General features: G+C 35.9%; 3 protein-coding genes across 5 annotated transcripts; 2 read left to right on the top strand and 1 right to left on the bottom strand.

The window, feature by feature from the left end:
* Positions 1 to 1,596: 1,596 nt before the first annotated feature.
* LOC111405495 (clathrin heavy chain 1) lies at positions 1,597 to 14,513 on the top strand. Its single transcript, XM_023034404.1, has 30 exons — positions 1,597 to 1,911; positions 2,237 to 2,441; positions 3,230 to 3,318; positions 3,449 to 3,527; positions 3,629 to 3,756; positions 5,072 to 5,170; positions 5,302 to 5,410; positions 5,561 to 5,640; positions 5,749 to 5,976; positions 6,060 to 6,125; positions 6,757 to 6,873; positions 7,071 to 7,268; positions 7,383 to 7,499; positions 7,656 to 7,715; positions 7,863 to 7,949; positions 8,127 to 8,210; positions 8,298 to 8,432; positions 8,544 to 8,606; positions 8,690 to 8,794; positions 8,993 to 9,105; positions 9,208 to 9,460; positions 9,541 to 9,677; positions 9,760 to 10,038; positions 10,120 to 11,122; positions 11,324 to 11,809; positions 11,913 to 12,083; positions 12,168 to 12,353; positions 13,075 to 13,197; positions 13,457 to 13,567; positions 13,959 to 14,513. Exons 1-30 carry the CDS (start codon positions 1,867 to 1,869, stop codon positions 14,121 to 14,123), a joined length of 5,121 nt encoding a protein of 1,706 aa, XP_022890172.1. The 5' UTR covers positions 1,597 to 1,866; the 3' UTR covers positions 14,124 to 14,513.
* A 1,214-nt stretch (positions 14,514 to 15,727) lies between these two features.
* On the top strand, positions 15,728 to 20,722 carry LOC111405493 (ABC transporter G family member 11-like). Of its 3 annotated transcripts, none has more exons than XM_023034401.1 (10): positions 15,728 to 16,565; positions 16,824 to 17,113; positions 17,408 to 17,579; positions 17,671 to 17,793; positions 18,698 to 18,826; positions 18,909 to 19,103; positions 19,336 to 19,422; positions 19,510 to 19,782; positions 19,862 to 19,969; positions 20,060 to 20,722. In XM_023034401.1, exons 1-10 carry the CDS (start codon positions 16,239 to 16,241, stop codon positions 20,150 to 20,152), a joined length of 1,797 nt encoding a protein of 598 aa, XP_022890169.1. In that variant the 5' UTR covers positions 15,728 to 16,238; the 3' UTR covers positions 20,153 to 20,722. The 3 variants fall into 3 exon arrangements, with proteins under 3 accessions (XP_022890169.1, XP_022890168.1, XP_022890167.1); XM_023034400.1 differs by having other exon boundaries at positions 15,737 to 16,565; positions 17,683 to 17,793; positions 20,068 to 20,722; XM_023034399.1 differs by having other exon boundaries at positions 15,737 to 16,565; positions 20,068 to 20,722.
* Positions 20,723 to 21,228: 506 nt separating this feature from the next.
* Positions 21,229 to 21,860, bottom strand: LOC111405494 (LOB domain-containing protein 21-like). Its single transcript, XM_023034402.1, has one exon. The coding sequence runs from the start codon at positions 21,843 to 21,845 to the stop codon at positions 21,375 to 21,377; it is 471 nt and encodes a 156-aa protein (XP_022890170.1). The 5' UTR covers positions 21,846 to 21,860; the 3' UTR covers positions 21,229 to 21,374.
* Between the last annotated feature and the right edge of the window lie 329 nt (positions 21,861 to 22,189).

Here is a 22,189-nt window from a genome sequence, read left to right as displayed (position 1 = left end):
TTCATTTTTCAAAGATAATGGTTAAGGATATTTGTGTCATTTTCATTCTATAATAATGATGATGATGATGATGATGATAATAATAATAATTACTTAATTAATTAAACTATTAATATAGTATTAAAGTTTATTATTTTTAATAATATAATCAATAATAATTAATTAATTTAATGTAAGGTTATATTATTAAAGTTTATTATTTTTGTAAATTTAACGTAATTGCTTATCATAAATTAATAATATAATCAATTATTTTTGTCAATTTAACATAATATATAAGACACGTGAATAATTTAGCAATCAATATATTTGTTAATTTAACGAAATTATGATTTAGTAATTTATATAGTTATAAAATAAATAAATAATTTTTTAAAATAAATACATTATCAAAAATCGAAAGAATGAATAAAATAATGAAACACTGTTCATTTGGTGTAATTTTTGGCTTAATGATTGGAGGAGAATTTTGGTTTGGTTTAAAATTTAGTGCAAAAATTTGATATAAAATGGTGCAAAATTTGGTGCAGTGTTGGAGATGGTCTGACGGAGTAGATAAGGGGTAAGGAAAAGTAAGAATTTTAAAAATTCAAATAAAACAAATGTAAGGTAAAAAAAAAAAAAAAAAAAAAGGCCACCATTGATCTGGCATCGCCATGTCAGCGTGGAAAGACTAACTCTTGTCCACCATGGATAGGAGATTAGGTCTGTTAAATAATCAGTATAAATAATTACATGTAGGTATCCATTGATGCTTTCGAAGCCCATTAGAATAAATATTTTTTTTTCTCAAACTTACTTTTAGCTACACATTCTCACATTAAAATATTTTGCACGTAAATATAAATTTTTTTCTACTTTTTATTCACACATTCTTAAAAAAAATAAATTACTATTTTAAAATTTATTTTTTCCAAAAAAACTCATTATGGGCCTGTTTCGAAGCAATTCTTTCTCCCAAAAAATTATTTTTTTGGCCGTTATTTTACTATTCTAGCCGTTATATTTGACTTCTTCTCTTACAGGTGGACCCCATTTTTCTCCTAATACTCAAAAAATTAATTTTCAAAATCACTCCAAATAGGCTCTATAATGATTGTCAAACAAGACTAGCCATGATCATAACTTTTCTCATTTTACTTTTCGTTATAACCCTATCAAAAGTGGAAGGGAAAGGAGAAGGTGTAGGTACGTATGACATCAAGGTGCACGAGGAGGGTGGCACTAGAATAGTTGGTGTTTGTTTATTTTCATTTGTTTTTTCCTCTTTTTTTTTTTCCTTTTTCTTTTATTTTCTATTTTGTTTGCTTCCGTTCCAATTTTTTTATTATTGAAAACAATTGTAGAACTATATTTTCCAAAAAAAAAAAAAAAAAAAAAAAAAAAAAAAAAATTTAAAAAAAACCAAAAAAAAAAAAAAAAAAAGAAGAAGAAGCAATTTTAATAGAAATTTGGATAGAAAATTTCGGGTGAAATGAATTCAAAATACTAGCACCAAGTTGCTCTTTTCCAAAGTTATGGTCCAAATTGCTATGGTCACGAAAGATTGAGGTGCATGGGATAATCTCTCTCGCCCCTGTTGTTTATGAGATCTCACTCGTAATTTTCGACTGAAGAAGATTCCATATAGCCTTTCACATACATACACCACCCTCTTGCTGTGCTTCTCTCTTCAGAAGAGTCCCTCTCTCCCTTGCTCTCTCTAGATCTCTTTCACTTTCTATTTGGTTACGGAGGGTTCCGAGGGTTTCTTCGTTACTCCAGATCTCTTGCAGCGTCTGGAATAAACGCCGTCGTTTTATCAATTTCTGATCCATTTCCGGATCCGGAGCGTTGATCTCGAAAACTTGATCTCTCACCACCACCATGGCTGCCGCCAACGCTCCGATCACTATGAAAGAAGTGCTCACGGTACCCCCAATTTTCGTTTTAACTATCAATTTCTGTATGCTTATTGACTATTCAATTCAATTCCCACGATTCAGTACATTTTCAACTCCTTGACAGCTCTTTTAAATTATTCCAATGGTCAAATCTTTTTAGATCTTTATGTCGCTTCATAATTGCTTGATTTTACATGTCGAACGTAATTTCACTTGCTTGAATTGTTGAAATTACAGTTCGCATTTCTATTATACGGTTCAATTTCAGATCTGTTATTTAATCTGAATGTTGGAATTTTATTTCCCGTTGAACTGGAATCTGAATTTTGAATGGTTTTGATGTGGTGATGCAGTTGCCCAGCATAGGGATCAATTCGCAGTTCATTACTTTCACCAATGTGACTATGGAATCTGATAAGTATATATGTGTACGTGAGACAGCACCTCAGAATAGTGTGGTGATTATCGATATGAACATGCCATCGCAGCCATTGAGGCGACCTATTACTGCAGATTCTGCGCTTATGAATCCCAATACCAGAATTTTGGCTCTGAAAGGTATGCAATTTTACTGATCACCATTTGTGATTCAGCAATCATAGAGGGGCAAAAACAAAAAATAAAAAGAAAAAAGGGGGAAAAAAAAAGCACTATCTTGTCATTCCTTATACAAATCGATTATTTGAACAAAAGCTATATATTATGCCGGGTCATTCCGGTTAATTGAGGACGAGTGAAATGTAAATGCAGGTCTGTATATAGTTGGTCTAAACTTGTAATCTAGGAAATAAAGAGATGGTAAGAGATGTTGGGTTAGAAGGATAATATTGCAATTAAACCTGTTATTAGGTTGGGAATAACCCGGATTTAGCGATTACCACTGTGAGAGGGATATTGTCCTTTTTATGGGAGCAATCTCAGTCACTGTAAAAGAGATGAAGATGCTAATTCCATTTCACTTTTGTCGAAGCATGCTGCAGTATCATTATTCAGAGGACATATTGCTTTTACCCTTCAATGGTGTTAAAACAATGTTATCAGCTAAGGAACTATAAGTTTTTGTTGGAGTAATGTTTGAAAACTTCTTTTGATCATGCTCAATTGATGTCATACTTTGTAAGTCAGGATGCTGTAACAATCTGCTGGTACACTTTCACGTTTTCACATTATATTTGTTTCAAGTATTTAAATTATGAAAATAAATATAGTGCATTGAAATATAAAATAATTGTTTCAGTTTTGGCTCCTGTGATCTGATTTATTGACAATATTTGTCGAAGTTAGGCTATTATTGTTGAAATTATAGCATAATGTTTTTGTTTTTCATCTCTTTTGGTTGTTTGAAGCTCAAGTTCCCGGAACAACTCAAGATCACTTGCAAATATTCAACATTGAGGCAAAAGCAAAAATGAAGTCTCATCAGATGCCTGAGCAAGTATATTTTTTTATTGCCCATTGTTTATTGCTTTCTCTGAATTGTAAGAAGCATTTATTATTTGCCATATTCTGCATTGAAGTTGCTGTTTTTTGATGTTCGCATATCTGGCCGTCTTGCTGCTTAATAGGTTGTTTTTTGGAAGTGGATTACTCCAAAGATGTTGGGTTTGGTTACACAATCATCTGTATATCACTGGTCAATTGAAGGTATATCACTTGGTTTCAGTTTTTCCGCAATGATCCTTGTCTTCTTGTTTCCTTTAATGAGATTTCTATATGTTTCCTCTTCTCTATTCATGTCTGTATAGGTGATTCTGAACCTGTGAAGATATTTGATAGAACAGCCAATTTGGCCAGCAATCAAATCATCAATTATAAATGTGACCCTTCTGAGAAGTGGCTGGTTTTGATTGGGATCGCTCCTGGTTCACCCGAAGTGTGTAATCGCTTTTTGTTTTTGGTTCTTCATTTGGATAGTATTAAGATTGATACATTTGGAAATATGATTTGAATCTTCGTATAGAACAATTTATTTTGTATTTCTTAACTGCATTTGTTGTATTTTGTCTTCCCTCTTCCTGTACTTGTTACTTATTTTGTTGCTCCACTATTCTACTTTTCAAACTTCATTTTATATCACTTTCTATCCTGTTTACTCTGCTTCACAATGGTATTGATCACATATAAGTATAATCTTTTGCACATTTCCTGTCCATTTTGAATGCTTATCTGCATCCTTTCGCTATAATCTTAAATTAATTAATATTTCTGCATATGAATTTTTTGATATGTAGGAACATAAATAATTTCATACTGCAATGAGTTTGTGCTAAAATATCAAATTTTCCATGTAGAAATTGGAATTGTAGCTAGTGTTTTCTCATTACACAGAACAGTTTAGCACAAATTTCTTATAACTTATTGCACTCCAAGATTTTACATATTTTATGTAATTCGATAGGTCTACATGTACTTAAATGGAATTTCAATGGAGCCGAGTGCTTTTCTTGATCATAATTGTTTCACTGTTTCACATTGAGTGCTGTGTCATGGTGAGATGGACATGTGCCTGTCAGTAGATAACATTAGGCTGCGTTGGAAAATGCTACCATTCTAGCTATTAGATACCCAATAGTTCAGATTCAAAGAAACTGGAATTCAAGTAGTCTCGTGGGGATGCTTCTTCCTCAAGACCATACGGTATCTTTTACCAATGGATTTAAAAATGCAATCTACTTTTTCACTCAAATGATATATTTCTGGAAGAAAGAATATCCATGTTTGGTTATGTTTTTGAATGGACATTATTGAGACATTACACCCGGCAAATGTTATGTTACAATACCATTCTTATTGTGAAATGATGATTTCACAATAGTGTGGATACCTACTTGAAAAAGAACAACGATGTTATGGCAAAGTCACACAAGTCTTCTCCTGTGGTAATGTTTCCACTATTCTCAGACTCTACACTTACACACCTGATTTACATAGGTAAATTTTATAATTTTTGAAACTTAGTCGAAGCTGACAAATAATCTCATTTATCTGGAGAATATAATATGAACTTTTGGAGTGTGTTTTGAATTAGTTATTTATTTTTTATCTGGCTTTAGTGTGGCTTTAGAACTGTTTTTGAGGAATTCATTCTACTGCATTAGGCACAACTTTTATTTGGAACTTGTCATTCTGTTTTTTCTCTATACAACACTTTCAGTGAACTGATATTGTTCTTCTATTCGTGTTACTAGAGGCCTCAATTAGTGAAAGGAAATATGCAACTGTTTTCTGTGGATCAGCAACGAAGTCAAGCTCTTGAAGCGCATGCTGCATCATTTGCTTCTTTTAGAGTACGAAAAGTTTTGTTGTATTGTTATTGCGTTTAGGTTTCCCTAAGCTAACCTTTCAAAAAAAAAATAATAATAAAGTTTAGAGTTTCTATAAGCTAATTTCTATTTTATGGATTTGTTTGCCTTTTCAGGTTCCAGGAAATGATAAGGATTCCATTCTTATTTCTTTTGCGAGCAAAACCTCCAATGCTGGACAGATTACATCGAAGTTGCACATTATTGAGCTTGGAGCCCAGCCAGGTTAAATCATTTTTGCCTGTTTTGATCCTCTTTTAGTTTATTCTAGGAACAGTTTGTGGTTGGCGTGGTATCATTACATGATTGTTTCATATACGTGCAGAAATTTATGAATTGCTTACCTGGGTGCTTAATGCTGGATAACTTTTGCAGGGAAGCCATCTTTTACAAAGAAACAAGCAGATCTATTCTTTCCTCCAGATTTTGCAGATGATTTTCCTGTGGCCATGCAGGTATTCTTGTTTTTCCTCTTTCTTTGTTGTATCTATCTTCATGTAATTTGCAGGTAGCTATATTGCATTTTGGTATCCCATAACATGCTTCTTTTGCATTATATGCAGATATCGCATAAGTATGGTATGATATATGTAATTACAAAACTGGGGCTTCTCTTCGTATATGATTTGGAAACTGCCACTGCAGTCTACCGAAATAGGATAAGTCCAGATCCAATTTTTCTGACATCAGAAGCTTCCTCAGTAGGAGGTTTCTATGCAATTAATAGACGCGGCCAGGTTTTACTTGCTACTGTGAATGAAACAACACTTGTGCCTTTTGTCAGCGGCCAAGTAAGATTATAAGTTTTACAATTTGTGTTTTATATATCCATTTCCGTCTTTGCAAAAATTTGTATCTTTTGGTTATCTGTCAGTTAAACAATCTGGAGCTTGCTGTAAATCTTGCCAAGAGAGGAAATTTGCCTGGTGCAGAGAATTTGGTATGTTGAATCTTGGATTTAATGCACCCTCTTTCTGTTTTTGTTCTTGGTTAGAAGGAGTCTGACAATATATTCATATTGTATAGCTGCTTGTTTGACCATGATTTTATGTGGTTGTTCATTAAGAATGATTGGGCTAGGGTTACTTTTTGGTAGAGGTTAATTGCTGAAGTTATTATTAGAACATACCCACTGAGCATCTATATTAGAAATTTCTTGGAATAATACCTTGGTTTGGCTGTGATCGATCTTAGAATCAACCCTACTACTACTACTACTAGCAAAGTAGTCTTATTCCTTTGGAGCTCTTCTGACCAATTTGCTAATAGTTGCATTGCTGTACAACACAATAATTAGGCCGGGTTTTAATTTTACTAAGTTATCCATCATTCACTCGTATATCATGATGAGGCAGTGAAATGAATTGTTTCTTTAATTGTATTGCCCACTATTTTTTGTGTTTCACCTACTTAATATTATGGAAAACTGCCTGATCAAACTTCCATTTTTGTTGCTTGCTTAACATTTAAGCTACCATCGCATATTCTTCTGTTAGACATATTTTTTATTGCTTTATGTACCATACTTTGATACTAAGAACTCACTATTTTGTCATCTTGAACCATCTCAGGTTGTACAACGCTTCCAAGAATTGTTTGCTCAAACAAAGTATAAAGAGGCTGCTGAGCTTGCTGCAGAATCTCCACAAGGCATCCTTCGGACACCTGATACAGTAGCCAAATTTCAGGTATGCTTTGTCCTTAGGATGTCTCATCCTTGACCCTCTGCACATGCATGGTTGAAACAAACAGTTGCATACGTCTTCTCGATGAAAAGCTAACCATGCATTCTGTAATATACGTGCAGGAATTAATATGATTTAGACCATTTTATTTTTGTAAGAAGGAGATGAGGGTTTTTCTAAAAATAGTGTTATATTTGCAGAGTGTTCCTGTTCAATCTGGACAAACCCCACCGTTGCTGCAGTACTTTGGAACACTACTGACACGAGGAAAGCTCAATGCTTTTGAGTCTTTGGAGTTATCTCGCCTTGTTGTGAATCAGAACAAAAAGAATCTTTTGGAAAACTGGTTGGCTGAGGATAAGCTGGAATGTAGTGAAGAACTTGGAGACCTTGTGAAGGTTATTTATTTCTAAGTTAATTTGAAGCATTTATTATTTTAAATCCTGTCAATGTTAAATTTTCATTGTGTTGTTTTCCAACTTTTGACGTGGTAATAATTCCTATTTATATAGACTGTGGACAATGACCTTGCGCTGAAAATATATATCAAAGCAAGAGCTACTCCGAAAGTTGTTGCAGCCTTTGCTGAGCGTAGGGAGTTTGATAAGATCTTGATATACTCCAAGCAGGTCAGTAACAATTTCATTGCAGAAAGTTTACCTTTTTACTCAGGATAATTACAATGTTTTCCAATCAGTGAACATTCATAGGAGAATACTAATGTAATAGATCTTTCACACTCGTATAATGGGTTTTTATGAGCAATTGAATTCATGTCATTTCAGGTTGGGTATACACCTGATTATCTGTTCCTTCTGCAAACTATCCTCCGATCAGATCCTCAGGTATGCTTGGAAGTGCATAAAATAATATCTGTCGATATAATATCCTGCATTACATTGCGCGAATAACTCTCCCTTTTTAAGTATGACCATTGTTGTAGATGTGACTTTATATTTGGAAATATTAAATAATTAGGCTGATCTGTGTAGGGAGCTGTCAATTTTGCTCTCATGATGTCCCAGATGGAAGGAGGCTGTCCTGTTGATTATAATACCATTACTGATCTCTTTCTTCAGGTCTGATTTTTTATTTCTTGTGGTTTGTTTGAATTCTCTATGGCTAGAGTGCTAACCTGTAATTGGCCTTATTTGTTGTTCTCTTGTACATGGCAGTATGCTCTAATTATGTGTAAAAAGTTAGTGGGTAAACACCAATATGTAATATCTTTCTTTTCCAATCATTTGTTTCAACAGAGGAACATGATCCGTGAAGCAACAGCATTTTTGTTGGATGTTCTGAAACCCAATTTGCCAGAGCACGCATTTCTCCAAACTAAGGTTAACTTTGTATGGTTGTTAGTCTTTCTAATCAAACCTCGTTTATCTGATTGACAGTCACTATCATGACCTGCATTTTCTATTCAGGTCCTGGAAATCAATCTTGTGACCTTTCCCAATGTGGCTGATGCTATTTTAGCAAATGGAATGTTCAGTCATTATGATCGGCCACGTATTGCCCAGCTTTGTGAAAAAGCTGGTCTTTACATGCGAGCTCTTCAGGTTAAATTTCAACCCCATGTATATTATTATTGTATATTCAAATTGGACAAATATATGTATGTTAGATATGCTTACTTATCTATGTGATTAAACAATGTACCATACTTGCAGCACTACTCTGAACTGTCAGATATCAAGCGTATCATTGTTAATACCCATGCAATTGAGCCACAGGTTAATATACTCTACTTACCTTGTATTGTTGTCTCTTCATAATCATTTGTTGCATCAGTGCTGAGTAATGTAGCCAATTTTAGGCTCTTGTGGAATTCTTTGGGACACTTTCACGGGAATGGGCATTAGAGTGCATGAAGGATCTTTTACTGGTCAACTTAAGAGGCAACCTTCAGATAATTGTCCAGGTAAGGATTATTTTGTTATGTATGTTATGTGATATGTTACCTGTCTAAGCTTGATGACTGTGTTGTGTCATTGTAGAAGTGTACAAAATTCTTCTCTGTTATATACCAGGAAATATAGAGTTTCAGACATGTCATTACACTCCTTGGGGGTGATTTTTGCCTTTCTACATCGGCAATATTGACTAGCTACTTTTGTAGGTTGCAAAAGAATATTGTGAACAGTTGGGTGTTGACGCATGTATAAAGATCTTCGAGCAGTTCAAGTCATATGAGGGGTTATATTTCTTTTTGGGATCATATTTGAGCTCCAGGTAATCTAATAAGAATGAAAATTACTTCCTATAGCTGTAGAATGACCAGTTTTGCTTGTTAGATACTTGTTAATCTGACTATTGAATATTGGTTTATTGCAGTGAGGACCCTGACATCCACTTCAAGTACATTGAAGCAGCTGCGAAGACTGGACAAATAAAGGAGGTAGAACGTGTGACCAGAGAATCAAATTTCTATGACCCTGAAAAGACAAAGAACTTTTTAATGGAAGCCAAACTACCAGATGCACGACCACTGATAAATGTATGCGATCGCTATGGCTTTGTTCCAGACCTCACGCACTACTTGTATTCAAGCAATATGCTCCGTTATATTGAAGGTTATGTGCAAAAGGTATGATTTTTGTGAAGATCTTTTATCATATGGAGAAAATTGTAATTCGTGCAACTGAACATGCCTGATTTGCTGGATAGGTGAATCCTGGAAATGCTCCGTTAGTTGTTGGGCAACTCTTAGATGACGAGTGTCCTGAAGATTTCATTAAAGGCCTGATTTTATCTGTCCGTTCTCTGCTTCCAGTTGAGCCTTTAGTAGAGGAGTGTGAGAAAAGGTACCTTCTCCAGAGTCTCGCAGTATACTTGCAGAAGCTTTTTATTTTTATATCTAAATGCTTACACTTGTATGGTATACAGGAACCGGCTTCGCCTGCTAACTCAATTTTTGGAGCATCTTGTGAGTGAGGGAAGTCAAGATGTGCATGTCCACAATGCTTTGGGTAAAATCATAATAGATAGCAACAACAACCCGGAGCACTTCCTCACCACCAATCCATATTATGATTCACGTGTTGTGGGTAAATACTGTGAGAAACGTGATCCTACCCTTGCTGTTGTCGCCTACCGGAGAGGTCAATGTGATGACGAACTTATTAATGTTACAAATAAGAATTCTTTATTCAAACTGCAAGCAAGGTTTGTGATTTGTGTAGTTATACTGCCATGTTTTCTTAGTTTGATATTCTCTTGAAGTTTATCTGCATGATGTTATTTCAGGTATGTAGTTGAAAGGATGGATGGTGATCTGTGGGCAAAAGTTCTTGACCCTGAAAATGAATTCAGAAGACAGCTCATTGATCAAGTTGTATCTACTGCTTTGCCTGAAAGCAAGAGCCCAGAACAAGTATCTGCAGCTGTTAAAGCCTTCATGACTGCTGACCTTCCTCATGAACTAATTGAGTTGCTCGAAAAGATTGTGCTCCAAAACTCTGCATTCAGTGGAAACTTTAACCTGCAAAACTTACTTATCTTGACAGCCATTAAGGCGGATCCATCCAGAGTTATGGATTATATAAATAGACTTGATAACTTTGATGGCCCAGCTGTTGGGGAAGTAGCTGTGGAAGCTCAATTGTATGAAGAGGCTTTTGCTATTTTTAAGAAGTTCAATTTGAATGTCCAGGCCGTCAATGTGTTACTGGATAATATTCGAGATATTAACCGGGCTGTTGAGTTTGCATTCCGTGTTGAAGAAGATGCAGTTTGGAGTCAGGTAGCTAAAGCTCAACTCAGGGAAGGATTAGTGAGCGATGCGATTGAATCATTTATTCGTGCTGATGATGCCACCCAATTCTTGGAAGTTATCCGTGCTGCAGAGGAGGCAGATGTTTATCACGACTTGGTGAAGTATCTTCTGATGGTTAGGCAGAAAGCAAAGGAGCCCAAGGTGGACAGTGAGCTCATTTATGCATATGCTAAGATTGATAGGCTGGGTGACATTGAGGAGTTTATTCTCATGCCAAATGTTGCCAATCTCCCTAATGTTGGTGATCGCTTGTATGATGAAGCTCTATATGAGGCAGCTAAGATTATTTTTGCTTTTATCTCTAACTGGGCCAAATTGGCTTGCACACTTGTCAAGTTGAAGCAATTTCAAGGGGCTGTCGATGCAGCACGTAAAGCTAATAGCTCAAAGACATGGAAAGAAGTCTGTTTTGCTTGTGTTGATGCTGAAGAGTTCCGCTTGGCTCAGATATGTGGGCTCAATATCATTGTACAGGTATATTTTCAGACTCTACGTTAGTTGGTATTTTAGGACTGTTTCTTATAGAATCAATATCTTGGTCAATTTGTTTCTTAGCTTTAGCTGCATAAGGAGCGGATTGCTGGTCCGTATTTGCTCATTTTTGCATGAGTACTGTTGATGTTAGATAGTCTAGAATTCACTGAACATACTAACCATGTGAATGTAATCCTTTAGGTTGATGATCTGGAAGAAGTCAGTGAATACTACCAGAACAGAGGATGCTTTAATGAGCTTATATCTCTTATGGAGAGTGGTTTAGGATTGGAACGCGCACATATGGGCATCTTTACAGAGCTTGGTGTCTTGTATGCTAGGTACCGTTATGAGAAGCTTATGGAGCATATCAAATTATTCTCTACCCGTCTAAACATTCCCAAGCTGATCCGAGCATGTGATGAGCAGCAGCACTGGAAGGAACTAACTTATTTGTATATTCAGTATGATGAGTTTGATAACGCTGCCACCACTGTCATGAATCATTCTCCAGAAGCTTGGGATCACATGCAATTTAAAGATATTATTGTCAAAGTTGCTAATGTAGAGCTATATTACAAGGCAGTACATTTCTATTTGCAAGAGCACCCTGATCTCATTAATGATGTTTTGAATGTGCTTGCCCTTCGTGTTGACCACACTCGTGTGGTGGACATAATGAGAAAGGTTTGTGTTACTGTTTGAATGGTTTCTTTCCCTTCTCAATTAAAAAATGCTTGATTTGAGTTACTAGTTTTCTGCTGAGATTTTTTACATTTGCTTCGTTCAGGCTGGCCACCTGCGTCTTGTTAAGCCATACATGGTTGCGGTTCAGAGCAACAATGTGTCTGCTGTGAATGAAGCTCTTAATGAGATCTATGTGGAGGAGGAGGATTATGACAGATTACGTGAATCAATTGACTTTCATGATAACTTTGATCAAATTGGCCTTGCACAAAAGGTGAACTGTATTGCATTTCTTCACTTTGTTTTTTAGTTCTTGTATCTTGGGGCTAATTTATGCCATTTATATGGGCTTGAGCAGATTGAGAAACATGAGCTTCTTGAAATGAGGCGTGTTGCTGCTTACATTTATAAAAAGGCTGGTAGGTGGAAGCAATCCATTGCATTGTCAAAGAAAGATAACCTTTACAAAGATGCAATGGAGACTGCTTCACAGTCTGGCGATCGTGAACTTGCAGAAGAGTTGCTTGTTTACTTCATTGATCAGGTATCATTTTGTTGTAATGGCCGGATATTTTTCTTTTTTAACATATGAATTTTCACGAGAGAAATGTGCACGATAAAGGAAACTAAAATATCTCTGGCACTGCTCATCTTGAATTCAACTTTGACATGTTAAGTTCAAACTACATTTTTATTTATGATGAATTTAATTCCACGGATGTTTTTACTTGTTTTGAATGCTGAAACCTTTCTTTTTTTCTCAGTTTCTCCTATGCACTTAAATCTGTTTCTCTGTTGTAACATAACTTTATGTACGAGCTTCTTTACAAGCTTTATTTTGCATCACAAGTCTAGATACTGATTGGGACTTGGCATGGAAGAACTTTTTTTTCCCTTGATGATAATCTTTCCTTTGGTTGGTGAAATTTCAGTCACATTGATAATTGGGAATTGTGTAAGAGTATCAGAAAAGGGTTATACTAAAGTTGAATCTAAACCTAGGGCCCTTGGATGCTCTTTGAAAATATTTTGCCTCTTATCTATGGTAAAATGTTGGCAATGTTATCCATATTGATCAAGCTGGCCTTATGTTACCTATTTTGAATGTTGTAATGCAATAAATCAACATCTTTATGTGTTTCTGAGTTAATAGTTGATGCATGGTTTTTGCAAATCATAGTTGTTTGACATGAGTACTTCAATATAAGCAACATCGTAAACTGCAGAAATTTGATATCTAAATTGTTGTTCATGTGCTACTTCAGGGAAAGAAGGAATGCTTTGCATCATGCCTCTTTGTTTGTTACGATTTAATTCGTGCTGACGTTGCTCTGGAACTAGCATGGATGAATAATATGATCGATTTTGCCTTCCCATATCTGTTGCAGGTGATTCCTTCTACCTCTCCCCTCTCCCTCTACCTCTACCTCTACCTCGTGTGCATTTGTGGTTTTGTGGATCACTTTTTTCTGTTCTGTTCTCTCTTCTCTCTCTGGATTGGTCATGCACTTTACTAGTAGTATAATGTCTGAGTTCCGTGTGCATTGACTTTGCTCTGCCACTGCCGCTCCCTGACCTTGAGCTGCCTTAAGAGCATGCACTTATTTTCCAAGTGCGAGTTGGTTTCACATCTTTCCTTTCTTGCAGTTTATCCGCGAATACACAGGGAAAGTCGATGAATTAATCAAGGACAAAATTGATGCTCTTAAAGAAGAAAAGGCTAAAGAGAACGAGGAGAAGGATATTATTAAGCAGCAGGTATACATTCCAAGAACCTTTTTTTTTTTTTTTATCATGGATTTCCCTTGTAAAACGACTGATCTGGCATGCATCTTTGTATATGATTTGATATATGGTAGTATTATTCACTCCCCAAACTCATATGGGCACTACAACATTTTTCTTGTATGACAAAAATGACAAGAATAACTGTTAATCCTATCAATCATCACATCTTCTGTCGAACTCTAGCAATCTTTGGAAGATCAATTATATTGTCCTTTGTTATGTTACTTGCACCTATGGACATTCAGTTAAACACCTTGGAAGTGGATCTTGTTTGATGCTTAAGTTCTCAAATTTGAAATATTATCCAATTAATTGATTAGAAATTTCAAAAAAACTAATTTTGGTTTGTAATTTCTTGCAGAATATGTATGCCCAGTTGCTGCCTCTTGCTTTGCCTGCACCACCTATGCCAGGTATGGGAGGTGCTGGGATGGGAGGCGGGTTTGCTGCACCACCCCCACCGATGGGTGGAATGGGCATGCCTCCAATGCCACCGTTTGGCATGCCACCAATGGGATCCTACTGACACGTTGACGATCTCATTAGTGGAAATTAACTTTACACTTGTTATAAATTAGTTTGAAAAGGAGCATAGCATCGGTTTGGGGTTTCGCTTGTGTTTTCCGGCCCCTTTCGCTTTAATCAGAAGTTGTTGGCGGACCATACGTGATATATATATATATTATAAAAATAGTCATTTGGTGGTCTATCATAGAGGGTGGATGTATTTCTTTGTAATATTCTTTGGTAGCAGGCATTTTTGCAGCTGTAGGCGATAAACTGAGGATAATCTGTATTTTGTAAAAGCAAATGGATTTCAGAAGTCATTTTGTACCTCTCCTGTTGGTTTTGCCTGTTTGATTTCCCATTGATATTTATTTAATTCAGATGCTTTTGTTTGTGGCTACGCGCACTATTTCTTATGTAATAACTTTCATCTACATTTATATTTTTTTTCTTGCTTTCCCGATAAAAAACGCCACTGCTTCTCATTACCGAGTTCTGGGCTTTTGATGTTAACATATTGAGTAATGATATTTAGCCACTGTTCGATGGTCATTATCTAAATTTTTTTTTTTAATATTTTGAATAGTGATTTTTAGGGGAATGTGTGGTTAAAAAGTATAAAAAGTTTTGGATTTACATACAGATTATTTTATTACGTGAATATATGGTTTAAAATGAGTATGTAGAAAAAAGAATTTTCAAATAATGATTGTCTAATAGGGGATGGTGTTTTAACACTAGTCTAGGTGGTGTTAATGTGGTATTAAATGATAAGTACAATTAAATGAGTTATTTAATTTTATTTTTATTAAGCATATTAAATTACGGATCTTGCCACATATACATCAAGGTTTACATAAAGGATTTCATAATGCTTACATGACATTTTACAATTTGTCGATTTAAAGCATAGTAAATTTTTTCATTTAATCTTTTCTTTCCACATTATTTTCAGTAATCGTTTATATATCATTTTCATATACAAGTAGCAAAATCCATTACCTAATATCATCAAGATTGGTGTTAAATAGGATTATTCTAACATATCTCTTGAATCTCTGAGCAACTAAGAAGCAAAAATCAAGTCTACATGGATAAAACCTTTATTTATTCATTTTTTTACTTGGGGATAGCATTGAGTAATTGATTTGTTTCAATATAATTGCTAAAATTCAATTTAATTCAGTTTGAACTGGATCATTGAAATTGTGCATTTAACTACTTTGTCACCAAAGGTGACAACGAGCTTCAGAACGATCATTTCTGTCTTGTCTTGTCAAGAATTTTGGAGATTGATGGGGATTGTCTAGTTTATTTTTTTGATACAATTTAAATTGAAAAATATAAACGTAAAATAAAAAGATCCAAATTCAAAGAATATAGGACAAGTACCATTTCCTTAGGACGGGGGTGAAAAATTGTCATCCCAACTATCATTCTCAAAATTGATGAACATTACTTAATTAGCTGTTGTGCACCAACAAATCTTCCAAACAATCATTGCATCACATGTCAGTATACGACCACAATTTTTTAATCTTTTGCTTTAATTTTTTCAATTATTTTAAAGATTATGATTTGGTTGTCATTTAAGCAATTTCAACATTTGGGGACGATGGGTGACTGAATTCGATCGTGTAGGTAAAATTTGAATTTAAACTGAAGTTTAGCTATACAGTTGACATATATTAAAGTTTAGTGACCTAATCAAGATTTCGCGGAGTATACAATGACGGAATGTCAAATTTACCCAAAATCAAAACCAGTCATCTTCCAGTGTTACGTGCGCAGTGTGTAATTGTAACTCTTCTGGTTCTGGATGCCGCTATATTCGGCAGTAAATGCTTCGCACTACCACCTACCCGCACACAAAGCAATGGAAGAGACTGGGAAAAATGTAGATGATGACGTTCTTTTCTTATCTTCTTTACATCACGAAATTAATGAATTTGAGGATGGTGGTGGTTGATTGTTTACTAGCATTGTATCTTGGCTTGAGATGGAGTTGAGGATGAGGACAAGGATTTGTAATTTTCCTTCATGGCCAGTCAAAATCACAATATCCGTACTCTTGATAAAATCCAATTTGCATAGTCCGACTGAGTGATAGAAAGAAGACAGGAATTGATCAGAGATGAGGAGCTTAGAAAATGACGTAACAACGGAGATTAAGGCTGAAAAAGGAGATTTGAGTCCTGAATTGGAGGAAGATGTTCCGGCGAGGCTCGCTTGGAAGGATTTAAGTGTGATTATTAGTTGTAGAAATGGAGAATTGCAGAATGTTTTGGTGGGAGCGAATGGATATGCTGAGGAAGGAACGTTTACTTGTGTAATGGGTCCTTCTGGATCGGGCAAATCTACACTGTTAGACGACCTCTTCGGCCGCCTTCCTGCCAACGCATTCCTTTCCGGTACCATTCTGCTCAATGGCCGTAAAGCCAAGCTCTCTTTTGGGACTGCTGTGAGTATTTGTTTAAGTTTCTTGTCTTTCCCGGTCCCCATTTTTGTTAACCTGATTTTCCCTTACTCGACATATTTTAACTTATTCTGGTTCAATTCTAACAAATTTGCTGGAGACTATCATGTAAATCCACTGGGATGTCTTCGTTTCTATTTGGCAATTGGTGAATTTCAAGTTTAGTTAAGATTAAATCTCTGTGCTGACTATCCGGATTAACTTAAATGGACATTTGAGTTTTAGTTGTTGCTTGAAATGCAGGCATATGTCACTCAAGATGACAACTTGATTGGTACTCTAACAGTTCGTGAGACAATTTCATATTCAGCCGGATTACGCCTTCCTGATGAAAAGCCTGTATCAGAGAAACATGCATTGGTTGAGAGCACCATCGTAGAAATGGGTCTTCAAGATTGTGCGAACACTGTCATTGGGAATTGGCACTTGCGTGGCATCAGTGGAGGAGAAAAGAAGAGGCTCAGCATTGCACTTGAGATCCTTATGAGGCCGAAGTTGCTTTTTCTTGATGAGCCAACCACTGGACTTGACAGGTTAAGCACCTATATTCTCTGGTCATCATTCATCACTCTTGTGGTCGAGACAGGGAATGAGACGCTTAGTATTTGTTGTGAAGGCCAAAAAATAGCTCTTGATTTTTGATTAGTAATACTCATATGAATTTAATCTTACCCTATGCAAATAGTTGAGCATTGTAAATTTTGGGCATACATCGTCTCCCTAGAAACTAATTTTGAATTGTGTTTTATCCTGTGATGCTGTTTTTCGTGCACTCTTTCTGTAAAGATATCTTATTTGAGCACTTGGGTGGTTTATTCTTTGGGCAGTGCGTCTGCTTTCTTTGTAACTCAGACACTACGTGCCCTGTCTAGAGGTGGACGGACTGTCATAGCCTCCATTCACCAGCCTAGCAGTGAAGTTTTTGAGCTATTTGATCAATTGTACTTGCTTTCTGGAGGGAAAACAGTTTACTTTGGTCAGGCTTCAGAGGCGTGTGAGGCAAGAACGTATTATTCTTTCTTTTCCACTACTTTAGTGCGGCACATTTTCTTACGGAGAATGAATATCTTATGTTAATTGGTGTGTTCAGTTCTTTGCGCAGGCTGGCTTTTCTTGTCCTGCTCTCAGAAACCCATCTGATCATTTTCTCCGATGTGTAAATTCTGATTTTGATAAAGTTAAAACATCTTTCAAAGGATCAATGAAACTCCTGGTACAAATTCTTTCTACATGCTTTCTGATCATGTTGAAATAAACTCCTGATTGGAAGAGGATAATTGATGCTTGGGGTTTATGTTCTTCATGCAAAATACTGTTCTGTCTATCATATCCTGCACTCTGAAAAACACTAATTTTATTTAAAACAGTTAATCCATAATATCGTATTCATATATTTAAAGTGTCGATTAACATAATTGATTGTTAGTACAATGTGGTAGTGCTTCTGATGGAATACCTGTTAACGAATTCCATAAACTAGGATTAGATTTTTCGTTAGTTATACGGACACAGTTGATGGATTCTCTCATGGCCTTTATGCATAACACTGTGCAGTACAAGCATGCATTTGAGCTTCCATCATTGGCAGTTCAGCCAATCTACCCCAAGAAATCAAGTTCATATCAATGGTCTTTGGTCTGCTTTTTGTAGGCTATCTTAGTTATCCTATGTGGTTTTTCATCATTCAAAAATGCGAGAATGTTGTAATTGTATGATATTTCTATTATGGATAAGACATTTATTAACATCATCACAGCTAAAGCCCGTTATCCCAGAATTAAGCAGACGAGGGGCTGAGAATTATATTGGTTCATGTAGATACTTGAAACATTCTCGGATGAAATTTTGTAAGACCATCTTGCTAGCTTCATACGAGAATGTCATGTTTACGAGGACAAAATTGTAAACTAGTTACACTAAATGCCAAAGATCTAGGAAGATAGCTATTAGAACAGAAGGAAAATGCTTTGGTCGCTATGGCTAACTAATGAGTGAAAATGAACCCACTTTGAAATCTGCTCTTTTTAGCACAAATTGTTCGTCGATAATTTTATGCTCATTAATTTTTCCTCCGAATTCATGTTTTAACAACTCTATTTTTTTTTTTTTGCTGTCAGATTGAGAGAAACGATGATCCTCTAGACAAAGTAACTACAGCTGAGGCTATGCACACACTTATTGACTGTTATCATACCTCTCATTATTATTATTCAGCAAAAGAAAAGATCGAGGAGAAGTCCAAAATTGTAAGCACCCTTTTAGCCTTAATTTGAATCTATCGTCTGCTTTTCAATCTTCCCTTGTAATTTGTATTGAATTGCTCTGCAGAAAGGAATGGTGCTCGATTCAAGAGGGAGTCAGGCTAGTTTTTTCACGCAGGCCTTCATCTTAACCAAACGTTCTTTTGTTAATATGTCTAGGGACTTTGGTTATTACTGGTTGAGGCTTGGAATCTACATTATGGTGACCCTTTCCATTGGGACCATCTATATGAACGTTGGAACCGGATACAGTTCCATCCTGGTAATATTAATGACAGCATTTCAGCTGTTTTCCACTTCACTTCTCATATACTACAGACGTTTGGCTAAGCTTAAAAATAGTAGAAGTTACATTTTTAACTTCTAGTTTCCAAGTATGTTTATATCGGATATAAAAAAATAAAACTTATTCTAATAGAAACTCACATTACTGTCAAACTGAGCAACTTAGTTTTACGACGAAGGGGAAAAATGTCTTACTACTTGTGTCACAGGCAAGGGGCGGATGCATTGCTTTTGTCTTTGGTTTTGTAACGTTTATGGCTATTGGCAGTTTTCCTTCATTTGTGGAAGATATGAAGGTATGTATTACAATTTATCTACTGGCTTGGCTGTTTAAAGAAGATAACAAAAACCAAGTATTCTGTTCTCGACTGCTCATGTTGTAGGTTTTCCAACGGGAAAGGCTCAATGGCCACTATGGGGTGGCTGCTTTTGTCGTCAGCAACACACTATCTGCAATGCCATTTCTGATTTTAATTACCTTGATTTCCGGTACTATTTGCTACTTCATGGTGCGCCTCCATCCTGGTTTTTCACATTATCTGTACTTCTTGTTATGCTTATATGCGAGTGTAGCGGTGGTTGAGAGCCTGATGATGGCTATAGCAACTGTTGTCCCTAACTTCCTCATGGGAATCATCACAGGCGCAGGGATTCAGGTTCATATTTCACCCAATTCACTCTAGTCTATTCTTGATGAGTAAGAACTGATATGAAGGTTTCTTCGACATGCTATAGGGGATATTCATGCTGGTTTCTGGGTACCTCCGACTCCCAAACGACATCCCAAAGCCCTTCTGGCGTTACCCAATGACTTACATTAGTTTCCACTATTGGGCTGTACAGGTAGAAATCTCTTTACTGATACTAAATGAATCTCCAGGGCTGCACTCTGTGGAAATATATATGTGCTGTTCTGTTAATGAATCATATTAGTGCCTCAGGGGGAATGTCAAAATGACATCGAAGGCTTGGTCTTTGACAACCAGACGCCGGATCTTCCCAAAATTCCTGGAGAATTCATATTAGAAAACATCTTTCAGATTAATTTGCGACGATCAAAATGGGTGAATCTCAGTGTCATTTTCAGCATGATTATCATCTACAGGATCATCTTCTTCATGATGATCAAAATAAACGAGGATGTGGCCCCTTCAGTTCATGGTTGCATAACAAGGAGAAGAATACAGCGTAGAAAGGGAAATCAGAATACTTCTGTTGGTGTCACTCAATCCCCTTCCCCAGGACCCTGTGACAGATCATGCTAGTAATTCGTAGTGATCAAAGATGGAGGGGAAATCAACGATTGTGATTAAAGAGACTTGTTTGGCGACGATAATGCAGGGTATGATAGCACATGAAGTTCGTAGGTACATTGACAATGGTTTTGGTTTGGACCTGAGTTTGAAACCCAGAAAGAGCTGTAAATTAGTTTTTATTTTACGAAATAAGGTTGTTGATTAAGATTAAGAATGCTTTCTTTTCCTTTATATTCTTCGATCGTGAAAAGGGTTTTAAACATGAATATAGACTGCTTTAGTAGCAGTCTAGTAACAAAATAATGTGCTGAAATGTTAAAAATATGTTAGTGTCTTCTTATTTGTTACAAAGAAATGATGTGCTGATGTATGAAAAAAGTATGACACGCAGCAAGTTCTTGAAAATAAATTTTTATTGAATATTGATGGAATTATTCATAATCTCTCAATATTTATAGTAAACATATCAAAGTGGTCCTTCAATAAACCCTGACAACCTTAAAACATACTCTTAAGAAATCAAAAAATAAATTCCTAAGCTCTTATTAATTGTGATTGTTAGTAAGAAGAAGTTTTCAATTATGGGAGAATTCAATAACTTCCAATCAACAAATCAGTTGAACATATAGTGGGAATCTTTATTTTTATTTCGAGTATGCTTCGATTTAATCCATCTCAGTGGATTGTTTAATAGCTGGGATGGCCCGTGGAGGCTATTGCCAAGCATGTCAGCAATTTTTTGTAATATTATTATGATTTTTTGGCATAATTAGTGATTAAACGGAAAATTCTAAATTTCCGTAGTGAAAAACTGAATTGAGTCTCTCTTCCGTCTTAAAATGTCAATTTTGTTAAAAGAGTGCCCAAATCTTTATTAGATAACACACTACAAAATTTGTGCACAATGAGCGTAGTAAGTGAACAGAGATACCTCAACATTTCTGCCACTAATTCAAGATTTCAAGAAATTATAAACAGACGAGAGAGAGAGATTATGGAAATGGGAATTGGCTAAAATGATCAAAAGACAAGCAATCCTGGCCGTTGGAGGCCTCTACCATGTCAATCACAGGGCACATATTGACTCCATCACCAGAAAACAAAACAGTCTGATCAACATAATAGGCAAGTCGAGCTCTAGCAAGAATCAGATCATGTTGAAGCTCTACCATCTTCTTCTGCAATGAAGCTATAGCCCCAATGCAACCGTAAACCGGGTCCCTAAGCCGCACGTCCGCCTCGTAAACGAGCGAACTCACGGCATCTTCACGTTGCTGTTCCGGCACCTCGTTTAGGATCTTGCTCACGTTGCTTGCTCCGAACACCTTGTGTACCTTTGCGAATTTATTCGGCTCGTCGGACCGGAAATAGGGTGCAAATTGACATGTAGGAGTGCACCTTCGCTTCAACAACTTGCAGGCTGCACAGGAAGAGCCTGAACGAGGCTCTTGATGACTCTTCATGCCTCTTCTTGATTTTCATCCACTTCAATTCACGCCATTTGACACATATATATAGGACTTATGCTTCATAGTTGATTAGAGTTTGAAATAAACCTGATTGGCCACGTATTTTATTTTGTTGACTTTTATGCTCTTTTGTTTGATGTAGCTAAAATAAGATTTGTAATAGATTCTGATAAAACGTGATGTATCGTACAATTAAAAAAGTTCATAAACATTTTGGATTCTATGAAATGTGTTATTAAAATTAATTGTTAATTTTAATTTAAATTTTTATCAATAGTTTAAGCTATTCCAAATGGATCTATATTCTTTGCAACTAATGTTACAAATAGGGGAGTGCT

Source organism: Olea europaea, chromosome 12 (genome assembly GCF_002742605.1).
Source record: "Olea europaea var. sylvestris chromosome 12, O_europaea_v1, whole genome shotgun sequence".
Taxonomy (NCBI): domain Eukaryota; kingdom Viridiplantae; phylum Streptophyta; class Magnoliopsida; order Lamiales; family Oleaceae; genus Olea; species Olea europaea.
Note: the sequence above shows the minus strand (reverse complement) of the source record. Positions and strands in the feature narration are given on the sequence as shown.

What these genes read in the sequence shown, in the direction of transcription:
- LOC111405495 (XM_023034404.1), top strand. Translation starts at nt 1,867, where the DNA reads ATGGCTGCCGCCAACGCTCCGATCACTATGAAAGAAGTGCTCACG. An exon ending in TGAGCTTGGAGCCCAGCCAG is followed by an intron (nt 5,411 to 5,560) that starts GTTAAATCATTT and finishes TAACTTTTGCAG; the next exon opens with GGAAGCCATCTTTTACAAAG. An exon ending in TTGAAGGTTATGTGCAAAAG is followed by an intron (nt 9,461 to 9,540) that starts GTATGATTTTTG and finishes TTTGCTGGATAG; the next exon opens with GTGAATCCTGGAAATGCTCC.
- LOC111405494 (XM_023034402.1), bottom strand. Translation starts at nt 21,845, where the DNA reads ATGAAGAGTCATCAAGAGCCTCGTTCAGGCTCTTCCTGTGCAGCCTGC.
- LOC111405493 (XM_023034399.1), top strand. Translation starts at nt 16,239, where the DNA reads ATGAGGAGCTTAGAAAATGACGTAACAACGGAGATTAAGGCTGAAAAA. An exon ending in CCAACCACTGGACTTGACAG is followed by an intron (nt 17,114 to 17,407) that starts GTTAAGCACCTA and finishes TTCTTTGGGCAG; the next exon opens with TGCGTCTGCTTTCTTTGTAA. An exon ending in TCGAGGAGAAGTCCAAAATT is followed by an intron (nt 18,827 to 18,908) that starts GTAAGCACCCTT and finishes ATTGCTCTGCAG; the next exon opens with AAAGGAATGGTGCTCGATTC.